Here is a 16323-nt window from a genome sequence, read left to right as displayed (position 1 = left end):
GGGGGCTCTGGGGGAGCTGTTTTTTGAGGTAGAGGCACCAAATTTTCAGTATAGTATCTAGTGCCTCTCCCCAAAGTACCCCTCAAGTTTCAAAACGATTGGACCAGGGGGTCCAATTCTATGAGCCCCAAAAGAAGGTGCCCCTATCCTTCATTATTTCCTATGGAAGGAAGACATTTAAAAAGGTGTGCTGTCCCTTTAAATGTGATGGCCAGAACTCCTATGCTTGTCACACTTTTGTTCCTGGCTCCACCCCCAAAATTCCCAGATATTTCTTGAATTGGACTTGGCAACCCTAAAAGGAGCCTATGAGGCATTTCTTCTCTGTCACCAATTTTGAAACAATTATTTGAATTGTGGCACATCTCAAAATGTTGTGATGCCCCAGTCCCCCATAGCAGCCATTATGTTCATTACTGATATTTTCCTATGTTTTCAGAACCTCCTGGACTGGTGAAGGGCTTGCATGTAGCTGATTCTTCCAATTCAAGCATTTCATTGGCATGGCAACAGCCAGATGAAGGTGATCTACCTTCAGGATACATACTGGAGATGCGAGCTGAAGACACCAAGGAATGGTCTAAGTGCACCAAGATCCCAATTTCTGGCACCAGCTACACTGTTGGGGGTCTGCAGGAGCGGCAGAAATATTTCTTCCGGATTCGAGCAGTGAATGAAGCTGGTGTAGGAGAACCAATTGAGTTAAAGGAAGGAGTTCTGGCTATGCCCCCTCCAGGTAATAGGGAATGGTTCAGTACTGATTACCTTCAGGTGCACTGTAGCTATGTCTGTCCTACAAAGCTTTGGGCAAGATGGGAGAAATGCTAGCAAGACAGATCAGTACTGAATGAAGCTCTCTACAGCCACTTTGTGCTTGTATCCTGCCTGCTTTCTGGTCTGATGCCTGAGGCAGCATGGATGAATAAAAGGTGGGTGCATATCAGAAAGCAATTTTTGCAAGCTGGAAGCATACTGAGATGCACCTAGAAGATTCAGCTACAGGCATCATAGAGTCATAGATTTGGAAGGGACCTCCAGGGTCATCTAGTCCAAGCCCCTGCACAATGCAGGAAACCCACAAATACCTACCCCAAATTCACAGGATCTTCATTGCTGTCAGATGGCCATCTAGCCTCTGTTTAAAAACCCCCAAGGAAGGAGAGCCCACCACCTCCCGAGGAAGCCTGTTTCACTGAGGAATCGCTCTAACAGTCAGGAAGTTCTTCCTAATGTTGAGCCAGAAACTCTTTTGATTTAATTTCAACCCATTGGTTCTGGTCCTACCTTCTGGGCCACAGAAAATAACACCTACATAGAGAGCCAGTTTGGTGTAGTGGTTAAGTGCATGGACTCTTATCTTGGAGAACCAGGTTTGATTCCCCACTCCTCCACTTGCAGCTGCTGGAATGGCCTTGGGTTGTCCTTGAAAAGGGCAGCTGCTGTAAGAGCTCTCTCAGCCCCACCTACCTCCCAGGTGACTGTTGGGGGAGGGAGGTAAAGGAGATTGTGACCACTCTGCGACACTGAGATTCAGAGTATAGGATGGGATATAAATCCAATATCATCTTCTTCTACAAATGTCAGCTGCAAATATGTACAGGACTAGCAGTTTAATGATCATTTTTCTGCCTAATCCTTTCATGTGGGAAGGGCCTAAGATTCTGAGAAACAGGAGGGGAGAAGTACAAATGCAAAGGAACTTTACTTACTGAGCTTTGAATTGTAATCAGCTTTTCCTTCTCTCTATCATGAAATTCCACCATGTATGTAAAGCTGCTTCTGATACAGAATAGAACAAAGGAGAGGTGTGATTTAGGAATAAAACAAGGACAAAACATTTTAGAATTTAATTGATAGTATATCACTGATTTAACTTTTGGGGTTAATTTCCCTCCTTGCCTATATTGTGTACAGGAATAATTTCAAAAACCATTGGCAGTTTTTAGTTCTTTTATAATTTTATCTGTTTTCACACCAACCAATATACTCTATATTTTGGCAACCACCAGTTTCTTATTCTTGCTAATATCATTGATATTTTGGTGATATAAGTAACTTTATATAATTCCACTATTGTGTATTATAAATCCAGGATAATGTTTTCTTTTTCTTTAATCAATTAATCGTAAACTCTGTGAGATTGGCTAGGCTAAGTAATGGTCACTTTCCAAGACCATGATGTGGGCTCCACGGCTGAGCAGATAGAAGGTCTTCTACATCCTCTTGCTATATTTTGTCCAGTTCATCATAGTTGCCACCCACCTTTGAGATAAGGGAATGGGAAATTAAAATTAGATCCCCCCCCAAAAAAAGCTACAGTTATTTTGGTCATTTTGTTGCACTCTTCTTGCTAGGGTCAGAAGCAGAAGAAAACACCTGTTGTTTACCTCTGGCCAAACTAGATATAACATAGGGAGTACATAGGGATGCCAGTCCCCAGGTGATGGCTCTTTCCAAGTGGGGGCCACTGCAAGAGGTGAGCTTGTCACTTGCAAGGCAGCTGCCTGTGGCCCTTGCTCCCCCGCCCCGCAACCATTTAAAGGGAAGGTTCCCCTTAAATGGTTGGGGGCATTCACATGCTGCATCCAGGACGTGATGACATCACTCTGCATGATGTCTTCATCAGGAATGACTACGCCACCTCCTGGCACACACCCCCAAATCTCCCAACTGGGGAGAAGATTGGACCTGGCAACCCTAGGGAAACATAAAGCATTTCTTTTAGTTCAATGCAGCTATATGGAGGGGAAACTCTAGACTGGAAGAATGGTATTTTTCTTGGTATCTTTCTTTCCCCACAGTGCAATCACTACTAAGACAGTGCAATCACTACTAAGACAGCTAGTACAGAAGGGCTCTCACTCCTTTCTATATTTGCATCCTAAAAAATTACCCATCAAAAAAAAAAAGACCAGTCTTCAAGCTGTATTTTGTGACCTTGGTACACTTATATTACATTTGTACCATTTCCATATTGTTATTTTCATTTTGGAAAATTAACTAACAATGCATTTTTTTTAAAAAAAATTACCCTTCCCAAGCTGCTTGTCTTTTTGTAAAAGAAAAGATTTGGATGTGGTATTTCTTCCCCTGAGGGAAAGGGAGAAATCTTGAGATGCAAATTTTGCATCTTGCAAGGACATAATGTTTCCCTGCATCACTCTGTCTGCAGTGCACCACTACTTTGATCAAATTCAAAGCCCTCCCTTTCAGCTGCACTCAAATGTAAATACACCAATAGAAACTTACAGTACAATCCTAGAGAGACTTATTCCAGTCTAAGCCCATTAAAATGAATAGGCTTAGACTGGTGTAACTCTCTTTAGGATTGCACTGTTAATGTCTCAATTAAAATCTGTCTCTTTGCTGCTTGTACAGTTACCAGACTTCTATATCAACTCATGGATTATATGTAGAGTCTGAACATCCTAGAGCCCCATGGCACAGAGTATTAAAGCTGAAGTACTGCAGTCCTAAGCTCTGCTCACGACCTGAGTTCGATCCCCAGCGGGTTTTCAGATAGCCGGCTCGAGGTTGACTCAGCCTTCCATCCTTCCAAGGTCGGTAAAATGAGTACCCAGCTTGCTGGGGGGAAGTGAGTACCCAGCTTGCTGGGGAGAAATGTAAAAGACTGGGGAAGGCAATGGCAAACCACCCCGTAAAAAGTCTGCCATGAAAACGTGAAAGCAACGTCACCCCAGAGTAGGAAACGACTGGTGCTTGCACAGGGGACCTTTCCTTTCCTTTCCTGAACATACTTCCTCTTTGCTACAACTAATACTTGATAAGTACCCAGAGCTAGCTATTTCTCCCCAATGAGCAAGAATAATTCATCTTTATGAAAGATATTCCTGACATCCTGTGTTTTAGACCACATCTGACTGTTCCCCAAGAGCACCTACATCTTGCCAGCACCTCTTGGCAGCTTGAATATTCTTTGATACTGCTAGCCTAAAATAACAGTATTGAAAGACCTGATACTGGAGCAATGTACTTTTTATCTATTGCTGTTTTCATGCTGTAATTTTTGGTGTTTAACTACATATCCTTTGGAGATGAAGGGATACAACAGTTAAAGCAAATGTTTGATTACCATTTAGCAGACATTTTTAAATTATTTTTCTTTCACTCTGCTGTTGTGCTGGTTTGTCTTTTAGCTCCTCCAAAGTTTGATCTGACTGCCAGACTGAAGAGTCACATGGTAGTTCGTGCGGGGACTGCCCTCTGTATTCATGCTTCTTTTACTGTAAGCTGTCTTTTAATTCTTTATAGCTGGCTCCTTCATCATGTAAATAACACTTTATAAGTTTGCTTTGCAATTAAGATTTTGTAACCTTCTCTTTCCTTTGTAACCTTCTTTTCACTTATATATGAAATAAGGCTTGAATTGTCAGTGGGCTGAGGGTGACAGGCAAGCATATGTTTGTGTGCGATCCTCATTCCACTCAATGCTGATCCAGATAGCCTAGCAGAACTGACATGAGAGGAAGCCCTCATCCAAAACTGGATTTATGCAGAAGCTAAAGATACAACTTGGGGCTTCAGATTATGAGGGGCACAAAATTACTAAATGTTCTGTTTTGTCAATTTTGGGGGGGTGATACTATCAGGCCTTTTAAATTTGATATAGATCAGGGCCTCAGCATGTATAAATTACTTCTGCTTCATCTTCAGCAAAACTTAAGTATATGTACCACTGTTTGCTCACATTCATCCCTTGTTACGTTTTGCATTTCTGCACATGTGAGGGTGATCTGGCTCACCCTCTATCACCCCATTGATCACCAAGGTTGATTCAGCTGATCTGGCTGGCTAAGCGGGTGTCCCTACCTCCCATGTGCATCCCTCCCAAAGCTGCATGCTTGGTGGAAGAGGATGACCATCCCAGATAGAAGGAGTGTACCATTCTTTGGTCAAGGGTATACAATAGCGGCACTCCCCTGCTAGAACCTCCAAACAAGCTCAAGGTCCATTTGTAGGAGAATGTAGAGTAGTCAACTTAAGTATATGTACCACTGTTTGCTCACATTCATCCCTTGTTACCTTTTGCATTCCTGCACATATCTCCCTGCGTACACATATCTGCTGTCAATGTTAAATAGATTTATATTGTAAGCTTTTTGAGGCAAAACCCTGTATTTTGCTTTCACTGCTCCATAAAGCATGACACACTGATGTTGCTGTATCAGTAATAATGCCAAATAATTTATTATTAATGACTTGCCTTGCCAAATAATTTGTTATATTTCTGAACTTCTATAACTGGAACTGGGTCCTCAGTAAAGTTCTTCCCGTTATACTACTTTTATATTTATTTATTTATTTATTACTTTACATTTATATCCCGCCCTCTCCGCAAGCGGACTCAGGGCGGATGCCCACGTGATCGCTAGATGTCAGGAACTACCCTAAGCACTGTTGGGATGAGTAGCTATAGAAGGACAGATTGCTATGTAAGGTTAACAATTTTGAGCCTAGTTAGTGGAAAGGAGGTTTAGGCTGGACAGGGAAGCCAGATTACTCACAAGGCTGCATCAGGAAGTGGTCAGACAGCATATTATGTACTGAGTATATAGGCAGGACAAGCACCTCCATAAGCATATGAAAAACTCCTTGGACTTGAAATAATTACCAGGAGAAATACAGCATTTTGCATGTGTAGGATTTTCTTTTAAAGTAATCACAATAATGCAAAGTAATGCCGATTGGGATGCCACATTAATCAGGGCTTTATGAGCCCTGTAATCTCCTCTTCTCTCCTCAATCCATGCTATGGAGCTTTATCAAGCATTAATAGCAGGATGCTTGCTAGGGGTTCATTCTAAAGGCTACTTTGGGCATTTTTGTGGTCCTCAGAGCTATCTGGGATTCACTGAAGTGATTCTGCTGTTCCTCATGATCACAGAAGCATGGAGTTCAACAGGAAATCTGGGCAAATGGCTAGTTTTCCTGCCACATTCTCACCCTCTTCCTTACAGTTTTACAGTTGCCAGCTCACAATTCACTCTATCCCTTTCAAACAGCAACCATGGCTCCTCCCTTCCATTCCTTTTGTTCACCCCTTCCCCTGCCAGCAGTAGCAAGCATGATTCTTTCTAAGTATGATACACAGAGCAGGTAAAGAGAAAGGCGGATGAAAGAATCAGGGAAAGAGAAGGTGGGATAAGTTACATTTTCTGCTTTTGACAGATTTTGTTTCTGACAGGGCTCCCCTCCACCAACTGTGGTATGGCAAAAAGATGGAATTCCCACAAGGGGAAGGGAGAGCATCACCAAAAGCAAAAAACACTCCCAGTTCCTCATCCATAGTACCAAACGCTTTGATACCGGACTCTACCGCATCGTGCTCAGCAACGACTATGGGGAAGCTTCCTATGACATCCATGTGCGAGTGGCAGGTACAGGCAGGGCTTAAAAAAATCAGGAATGCACAAGAACGCAATTCCAGCTGGCTTGGTGTGAGGGGTGTGGCCTAATATGCAAATGAGTTCCTGCTGGACTTTTTCTACAAAAAGGCCCTGGGTACAGAAGACTGGGATTGTGAGTTTGGGATTAGACAGAATTGTGAAACTGTTCCCTCTGAACCTACCAGTATAGCATGCGATGCACTGTCTACATGAACAGATTATCTTTACTATTTGGGAAATTTGTTTGAACTTTTGAATTGACACTGGAACACCAAAATGGGTGTAGGGGAATGTCTGCATGGCATAGGGCCATTTTATTCTGTAGAATAAGAACCTCCTCTTAAGAGTCATATGTGTGAAAGTATAAACTCAGGAAGTTGAATGAGGGTGAAAAGGTGTGTGGCTACCAGCTCTGTCCATCACAGCATTCCATTCACCTGGCATATTACTGTGATGGACAGAAACAGCTAATTGTTTGTGACAAAGATTTATATAATCTGGGTAGTACAGTTGAAGAAAATAAATTATATAAATCAAATAAACTAAACAATTATTGTTTTTATTACTGGCTGCTACTGTGTGCTGTTGTTGGTTTTATGAGGCTGTGAAGACAACATTTCAGTTAATAAACAAGGTGCATAGTTATCAATGAGACATGAATACTGGCATCTGATAACTAGTGGAAATGAGAACTACATCATTCTGAACATATGGAGTTGAAACTGCCTTATACAAATCAGACCACCGGAGAATCTTAGCTCAGTATAGTCTGCTTTGGCCACAGCTCTCCAGGCAGAAATAGTTCTTTCCCAACATCTGCTACCTGAAATCCTTTAGCTGGAGATGCCAGGGATTGAACTTGGGATCTTCTGCATGCACAGCAGGTGCTCTGCTGTGAAGCCATGGGCCCATCTGATCTGTTGATGGTTCCTCAACAGGGATTTGGAATATTACATAGTATCATTAGTATGATCTGCCCCAAAAATATACTGAAAAGAACATGGACTAGTTCATCTCCCTAGTGAGAGGTGCTGCAAAATGAAGGATGAATGGCTCAAACAGATACAAGCGCTGGCTCATATTAAGTATTTCTGCCTTAGATTTCCCAAGACCTCCTACTAACCTGAATCTTTATGAGGAGGTGCCAAACACCGTATCTCTGACATGGGATCACTCTCCGGATATCAAAGAGGATGGAAGTGCCCATTATGTCATCCTGAAACGTGACACCAGTACTGCCACATGGTTCACAGCTGCAGAGAAAGTTTACAGTAACAAGTACACTGTTACAGGTCTGCTTCCTGGCAGAAAATATTACTTTCGAGTCATTGCCCGCAATGATATTGGTGACAGTGATCCTCTTGATTCAAAGGATTCTTGGCATATCAATAAAGACAAAGGTAAGCATGGATTATTAATTTTTTCATTTGTGGCAAAGAATGATTTTGTTGAGACAGTAGCCTGGATTTCACAGGTTTATGTGAAACTTGCAAGTCTGCCATAGTCTCTCTGTACCTAGAAATCATCACAGCCTTTTTATTGACTGGCTATATTTTCACCCTGTTTTTCAGCCAGAAAACTTCAAAGCATTTTGTGGCATTTAAATATCAAAACAAAGACAAACCAGAGCACAATTTAAAAGGTGATCAGGGAAAGCAGTTCTCTTGGTCAGCTCTGGCTTGCAGGAAAGTTGTTTAACTGCTGTCTCTGTGGGTAGCATCATTGATGGTAGATGGGCTCAACCAGCATGCTGGAAGGGCTCTGGGCTGTCATCTGTTCTCCCTCTGGCCTTGCTACTGGTAGCTAAAAGGAAGAGATTGAGAGCTGAAGACATTACCTTATAGTCAGAGAAGGGGCCCGTAGCTTGCATTTTCCAAGGTAATAGAAATGTGAGGTAGGAGAGGCTCTTACACAGGATGCATGCTGATTTTTCCTCACAGTGACTCTGGGATGACTTGTATTCCCATTGCACTTTCTTCTAGCTTTGAAGAGTGGCTGGAGAAAAAAAATGAATTTAAGACAGCTTGGGGTGGCATGGGCTGGAGAAAGAGGAATGGTTAACTTCCCTTCTCCCACCACTTTTCCTCTACAATGCATCCTACAAGCCCTGCATTAGAATTACAAGAGAAACATATTGTTATATGCTTCTCACTTGGTTCTGTTTGAAAAGGGCATACTGAAAACCTGTGACATTTTTGCAGTATTTGCTTTGTTTATAAATGTACCTGTGGAGGCAAAGATGCACTCCTATAGACCAGCAGATCTCTTAACTCACACCAGATCCCCAGGGATACCATGCACCTCAAAGTGCTTCAGCCAACTCACAGCAATCTGTTTGCTTCTCTGCCTGCTCTTCCACCCGCGAACTAGTATCTCTCCATACAGATAACCATCTGCCTCCTCCCTCGAACTGGGAAAGGGGTGGCCACTTGCTCCAAGCCCTGATGAGTGCTTGGACAGTATAATTGTTTTAAATGAGTGCTTGGACAGTATAATTGTTTTAAATGTTTCTAATGCCCATATATTTAAATACTTGTTTAATTTTATGTTTGATTAATTGTTGTGAGCCGCCCTGAGCCACTTGTGGGAAGGGCGGGATATAAATCATAAATAAATAAATAAATTTCCTAATACTAATAACTCTGATGGTTCCAAGACTAATGGCCCTATTTCCAATAGTTGCCAGCTAGATGTTTTAAAGAACTCTACAAGCAGACAGAGGCGGCCCTGCCACTAGGCAAATTAGGCATTTGCCTCGGGTGCCAGGCCAGGAGGCCACCGAATTGGGTCTCTCCCCCACCCGGCCCAGCACCATAGGCAAATGCCCCCCTGCCCTGCCGCTCCACCTACCGCCCTCCTCCGTGGTGCCTGCACTGCACTGCTGCCCACACTCTCCCCCCCCAAACAGGCTGTGGACAAAGCCAGAGGAGGGGGGGGGACCTGGCCAGCAGACAGCCTCTGCAGCACTCTCCATCACAACTTCATTATGAGAATTATGAAAAATTATACTAATTGATAAACATTGATAAAAGACACATATCCTCTTATCCCATGAATGCTAAATTTGTTTACTAGCCTTTACTGAGAAACTTTCAAAATGTTTTTTGAATGCTAAGCATATATTATTGTTAGATTATTCCTGTCTACATAACCTTCTCAAAGGATACCAAAAGGTTGTGAAACAAAATTTACCTTTGCAAAAGTCATACTGATTCTTCCTTGACTAAAATTGTTCTTCTGCATGGTTAATAATTTTATCTTCCATAATACTTTCCACCAATTAACCCAGGACATACATGAAGCTAAAGGACTGTAAATTTCTCTTTATAGAGTTTTTCTAGTTCAATGTACATTACAATTAATTTGTGTTTTCCCATTTACAACAGCCAGTGTGATGTGATGGTTAAGAGCAGCAGAGTCTAATCTGGAGAACTGGGTTTGATTCCCCACTCCTCCACATGAAGCCAGCTGGGTGACCTAGGGTCAGTCACAGTTCCATTAGACCCTCACCTACCTCACAGGGTGTGTGTTGGGGGGAGAGGAAGAGAAGGCGATTGTAAGCTGCTTGGAGATTCCTTTTGGTAGTGAAAGGCGGGTATAAAAAACCAACTCCAATTCCTCCTACTCTTCTTCCTTCTTTAACAAAGACTATCTCTATTCACATTTTTCAGTCTAGAATGGAGACTGTGAGAGATTCATTGCTTGTGTGCCCATAAGATGTACGTAACTTTTCCCTGAACCAAACTGGTTTTCTCTGGATGTTTACTATGATGCTAACTGTGTTCAGTCAAACATGAGCTAAAATGACTGCATTTGAGTTGAAAACTCATAAGTCAGTAAATGCCCAGAGAACTTGTATTGTGCTTTCCCTTTATATCTAATCTGAGCCTCAAGAGTGAAGAACAGAAGCTCAGAAAATCTCCTCCTACATTTGGCAACCCCTGCACTGTGGATAATAGTTTTCAGCTATATTAGCTTGAGAAATTGGAAAATCTTGTGTAGTAGACTCTTGTAGTTCAGTTTACCTTTATCTAAAACTGTAGCAGCAAAAATCTACAATCTGAGGTATCCATTGAAAATCTGGTTCTGCTATTGCGCTACATTCCAAAATCATGACAAGGTCAATTATTGCTATAAGAACAGTGCTGTTCTAAGGAGAGTACATCCTTCTTACACCCACTGATGTCAACAAGTTTAGAAGGGTGTTACACTGTTTAGGATTGCATTGGAAGTACGTTAGCACCTTTGGCTTCATGGCCAGAAACTAGGTTTTTCCCCCTTTAAAAGCATCCCAATTTGCTTTATCTCCTTTGAAATGCACAAGCTCTCCTTTTAATCATTATTGCTTCTTTTTGAGCAAAAAAACAAAAAAAGATTGGTTGTTAACCCTCAAAAAGGTTCTTTTAAATTACAATACTGTGTTTATATGGAAGCAGAGAAACATGGTAGCTTAAATCTAATAATTAACACCCCTACAAAAACTAAACTGTAAGGCCTGATAGTGCAGGGGGATACAAACCTTCACTTTTGTTGTTGTTCAGTCACACAGTCAAGTCTGACTCATGCCAAGCCCTCCTGTCTTCCACCATCCCCTGAAGTCCGTTCAAATTCATGTTAGTTTCCATCAGGGAATCCTGGGGAACTTTATTGAATTCAGAGCTTTGCATCCTTGGTTTTCAAACTAGGGTTTTGCATTCAAAAGTAGCATTCCACAGTAAGTTACCATGGAAAAAACAGGGTAAAGCATCCCAAGACAGCATGTAAAGATATGGAGTTCTGGAAATATTATAACACTGTTCTTAGGCCTATGATTCTACTTCCCAAGAAAAACTTTAGTTACTAAAAGATAAATTGTTTATATCAATATAGAATTGAGGCATGCAAAACCAAACATGTAGCTGAGGTGTTTTAGAGCTACTGTTGATCTTATTGTGTCCTCAACAGAACTGTTCAATGCCAGGATAAAGGAGTACCATGAGCGGGACTGGCGCCATGCCCCTCATTTCATCACCCCATTGAAAAACCATGCAGTACGCCGGGGCCATGACTGTACCATGAGCTGTGCTTTCTTGGGAAATCCCCGTCCTGTGGTTACGTTATACAAGAGCAATGTCAACATCACAGCCAATTCTAAATTCTGGTACAATTCTACAAGTGGTGTCTGCACCCTGGTGATCCCTGCTTGCACTACCAAGGACAGTGGAGACTACTCCATCCTAATTGAGAATGAACTTGGGCAGGAAAAATGCAATTGCACACTGACAGTATATGGTAAGTTGAATTATTCCTTGGCAAGCGTTATAGATATTGATACCAGATTGTTTGTATAACCACACTGAGCATGAAACAACACGCTAAACCAAGCCATCTATACTAAAAGAACTAGATGACGCTTTCTCGATGGATTGTGAGGCACTCCAAAGGGATCTGTTGAGGCTGGGTGAGTGGGCGTAAACGTGGCAGATGAGGTTTAATGTGGCCAAATGCAAAGTAATGCACATTGGGGCCAAGAATCCCAGCTACAAATACAAGTTGATGGGATGTGAACTGGCAGAGACTGACCAAGAGAGAGATCTTGGAGTCGTGGTAGATAACTCCCTGAAAATGTCAAGACAGTGTGCGATTGCAATAAAAAAGGCCAACGCCATGCTGGGAATTATTAGGAAGGGAATTGAAAACAAATCAGCCAGTATCATAATGCCCCTATATAAATCGATGGTGCGGTCTCATTTGGAATACTGTGTGCAATTCTGGTCACCGCACCTCAAAAAGAATATTATAGCATTGGAAAAAGTCCAGAAAAAGGCAACTGGAATGATTAAAGGGTTGGAACACTTTCCCTATGAAGAAAGGTTAAAACACTTGAGGCTCTTTAGCTTGGAGAAACGTCGACTGCGGGGTGACATGATAGATATTTACAAGATAATGCATGGGACGGAGAAAGTAAAGAAAGAAGTACTTTTCTCCCTTTCTCACAATACAAGAACTCGTGGGCATTCAATGAAATTGCTGAGCAGTCAGGTTAAAACAGATAAAAGGAAGTACTTCTTCATCCAAAGGGTGATTAACATGTGGAATTCACTGCCACAGGAGGTGGCGGCGGCTACAAGCATAGACAGCTTCAAGAGGGGGTTAGATAAAAATATAGAGCAGAGGTCCATCAGTGGCTATTAGCCACAGTGTGTATATATATGTGTGTGTGTGTGTGTGTATGTATATATGTGTGTGTGTATGTATTATATATATATATATAATTTTTTTGGCCACTGTGTGACACAGAGTGTTGGACTGGATGGGCCATTGGCCTGATCCAACATGGTTTCTCTTATGTTCTCATATCATCCCAAGGAAAAACAGGGAGCAGCTTTTATGACACGATGGTTCATTTTCAGTTGTCTTATGATTTGTCTCCTCAACCAACTGACAGGAGAAGATAGCCACTTTAAAGACAGAGCAACCCCCCCCCCCCAAATTAGCAATAGTGTAGTGGAAATATAAATTATATTGTTCAGTTATACTGCCTCTACACATTTCACATATGCTTCTTTAGAGGAATCTATAAGAATGCAAATAAAACAAGAAAAAAATAATTACCATGGCAGGGATATGTTGTGCCTCAGATAGCAGCTGCCTGCCACAGAAGAGCCTCCTCTGATTATAATTAAAGAATGGTGAGGGCTACTTGGAAAGAGGCAAACAGGAGTCAACCTTGTGTTGAATCTCCTGCTAACTGCTAATTCGGTTCAAGCCAGTGGTATAAAGAATTCACCCTTGGAAATTCCTCCTTTTTTACTAGAAAATTTGCACCTGAGAGATGTGACAGATTTCATACCCTAATGCTTATTGTCAGTTTTATGCCTCTGAGGTCTGTGGTCCAGGCAATTGCCTAGCTGGCCTAATGGTAACACCGGCCCTCTCCCTGTCCTCCCCCATCCACCAGTTATCAGGCTTCAAGGTATGTGTTTGTCCTTTTAAAGTGAAAGCTAAGAATGACATTTCCAGGCACAGTTTAGAAATTGATGCTGACCTAATAATAAGAGTCTATACTTGGCTGAATCATTTAGCTTTATTTTTGTAATTTGCAACCAATGCTTCAGCTCAGAGCCCAAATGTATGCCAGGCCAACAGAAGCCAAAACCAGCTTGCAGTTTCAGTTCTGTGCTCACTGCAAAACAGAAAAGCAGGAAGAACTTCAGCTCTTAGATGCCAGCTTTCAAACTCCAGGGAACAAAAGAACACAGATCATACCCAAGGAAAAATACTTACTTATTAAACACATTTTATTTTAGTCTGTCCTTCCTCCAAGGAGCTCAAGGCAGCATACATGATCCTACTCACTTCTCTATAACAACCCTGTGCAGTGGTTTAGGCTGACTGGCCCAAAGTCACAAAGCGGATTAAATGGTGAGTGGGGATTTAAACCTGATTCACTAAAGTCCTACCCTAGTCCAGCAATTTAACCACTACACCACTCGGTCTCAACTGCAACCTATTGCATTTTTGGAGGAAAGAGGTATCCTATTAACATTCTCTATTAAATTATAACCCAGCTTTCCTCCATTGTGGAGGTCAGGGTGGCATACATGAGCCCCCCAGAAAGCCTGCTGCTCAGAAATGGAGCAGATCTGCTTAGTTTCGTGTGCTTTCCAGCCATAACCTGGCACCTGTTTGAAGAAGAAGAATTGCAGATTTATACCCCGCCCTTCTCTCTGAATCAGAGACTCAGAGCGGCTTACAATCTTCTATATCTTCTCCCCCCACAGCAGACACCCTGTGAGGTGGATGGGGCTGGAGAGGGCTCTCACAGCAGCTGCCCTTTTAAGGTCAACCTCTGTCAGAGCTAAGGCTAACCCAAGGCCATTCCAGCAGGTGCAAGTGGAGTAGTGGGGAATCAAACCCGGTTCTCCCACAAATGAGTCCACACACTTAACCACTACACCAAACTTTGTGTGGTGATAATCTTGCTGTGCCAGACCTATTAATCTCATTAATGCCTGCTGGTTTGAAGAGATTAAAGGATGACCTCATGATGAGTCACTGTATAATAACAGCTTCAAACAACCAACATATCCTGAGATAACTGCAGTCATTTCAAGAACATGCTGCGATGTGGGTGTTTCTGTGTTGTTCAACAGTGCATTTGATTTAGAAATGTGAATGACTAAAACCCCTGCATGTTCTGAAAGTTTAAATTGGTTTTCAATCAATCTTGTGACCTCACATAAATTTAATGATACAACTCAACCATTTGGAGCCCAAATATATGCCAGTACATTGTTCACAAGGTAGGCCCACCAGTCTCTCATCACTGGAAAACCCACAGCTGGTAGAATGTAGGCTTCAATGCAAATCTTAATACACATACCTTGCCCTGGACTCTAGTTCTAGGAACCCTAGGTAGAATTTTCCAAGAGCTTGATGACAAACAATGGTATCATATTATAATGTTCAGTGGCAGACTGGGTCTAAAAATGTTGGTTGTCAGGAGATAAAGTACTTCTGTTATATTGGAATTCTATTATATTTTCAAGCTACTTAAAAGGTCATTAACATTTTAAACATATCGTCCCGGGCTTTTTTTGTAGAAAAAAGCCCAGCAGGAGCTCATTTGCACACTAGGCCACACCCCCTGGTCACCATTGTTTTGCACAGGGGTTTTTTTGCAGAAAAAGCCCAGCGGGACCTCATTTGCATATTAGGCCATACTCCCTGACACCACACCAGCCAGAACTGCATCCCTGTGCGTTCCTGCTAAAAAAAAAAAAGGCCTTAAATTGTCTAATTTTTAAGAGGGCCCACTTGTCATTGGGCAAGCTGACACTCTGGCTAATCTGCCACTGATAATGTTTAATGATCTTTCTCCTGTAGATAAAGATGATAAAACCCTTCTGGATTCAGTGACTGACAGCCTTCAGAAGTCGAAGCACATCATGTGAGCAACACCTACAGAAACAAGTTTTAATTCAGCTAAGCACACAGAATAATTCCGGTGCTTTAATTTTGCTTAGGCACTAAAATTGCTGTGCCATTTCTAACCATTATATTACATGAGATGATGATGCATAATACCTTGTGTGTTTCTTAAGGATAGCTGATACGTAGTTTGCCTCCAAAGCTTTGAGATGACTAAAAATTTTGTCAGACCTAGCAGAACCTTGGAAATAAAAATGCTGCATCTGAGTTTCTGTTGTTCTTTTTATTTTTGTACTGTCTTTTCCACTGAATTCCTGTATTTCAGGGGTGGCCAACGGTAGCTCTCCAGATGTTTTTGCCTACAACTCCCACCAGCCCCAGCCATTGGCCATGCTGGTTGGGGCTGATGGGAGTTGTAGGCAAAAAACATCTAGAGAGCTACCGTTGGCCACCCCTGCTGTATTTTATAACCCATCCAGTGAAAACCTTGAGGTAGTATTTTATTATACAGCACCAATATGCCAAGACTAGAATATATGGCAGAAAACCTCCCAGAAACAATAGCCCTTTGCTCAAGAGCAATTCAGTGCAATCCTGGGGGTGGGGAGAGGCTGGAGTTGCCAGCTGCATTTAAATGAGGAAGTGATGAACAGCATTCCAAAAGCACATCAGGCAATAGATTTCAAGGAGCGTGATATCCAGGAAGACACCCCTGTACTTATTCCCAAACCATGCACCCCTGGAATGTGATCTTGCAATGTAAATTAATATGACATAGCAATCCCCATTTGAATTGGAATGGTCTCTCTTGCACATAAGGGAGAAGAATCCAATTCCTTCTTAGCCCAAGGCAGGCTGTAGTGTGATTCTGGTTCACAAGCCAGACAAACATGGTGGCCAGCTGAAAGGTTAAGAAGCATCCATCTTTCTGCTCCTGGGAATGAAGAGTTCCAGGCCCAGTGAGGTGAACAAATGTGGGCAGAGATGTAAAAGTTCCTTCACT

At 42.1% G+C, this 16323-nt stretch overlaps 1 protein-coding gene across 2 annotated transcripts in view; it reads left to right on the top strand.

The window, feature by feature from the left end:
• IGSF22 (immunoglobulin superfamily member 22) overlaps window positions 1–15587 on the top strand; it is a 63146-nt gene extending 47559 nt beyond the window's left edge. The window contains exons 16-21 of one of the 2 annotated variants that reach the window (XM_060263228.1): window positions 440–736; window positions 4158–4246; window positions 6206–6398; window positions 7508–7807; window positions 11352–11678; window positions 15276–15587. In XM_060263228.1, the coding sequence (XP_060119211.1) occupies window positions 440–736; window positions 4158–4246; window positions 6206–6398; window positions 7508–7807; window positions 11352–11678; window positions 15276–15343 (1274 nt within the window). In that variant the 3' untranslated portion in view covers window positions 15344–15587. The remainder of the gene's footprint in view (window positions 1–439; window positions 737–4157; window positions 4247–6205; window positions 6399–7507; window positions 7808–11351; window positions 11679–15275) is intronic. The other variant, XM_060263229.1, reaches the window with a different exon arrangement.
• The last annotated feature ends 736 nt before the right edge of the window (window positions 15588–16323 follow it).

This window comes from Heteronotia binoei, chromosome 21 (assembly GCF_032191835.1).
Source record: "Heteronotia binoei isolate CCM8104 ecotype False Entrance Well chromosome 21, APGP_CSIRO_Hbin_v1, whole genome shotgun sequence".
Lineage (NCBI taxonomy): Eukaryota > Metazoa > Chordata > Lepidosauria > Squamata > Gekkonidae > Heteronotia > Heteronotia binoei.
The sequence above is the reverse complement of the archived record's forward strand: the minus strand, read 5'-3'. Positions and strand labels throughout refer to the sequence as shown.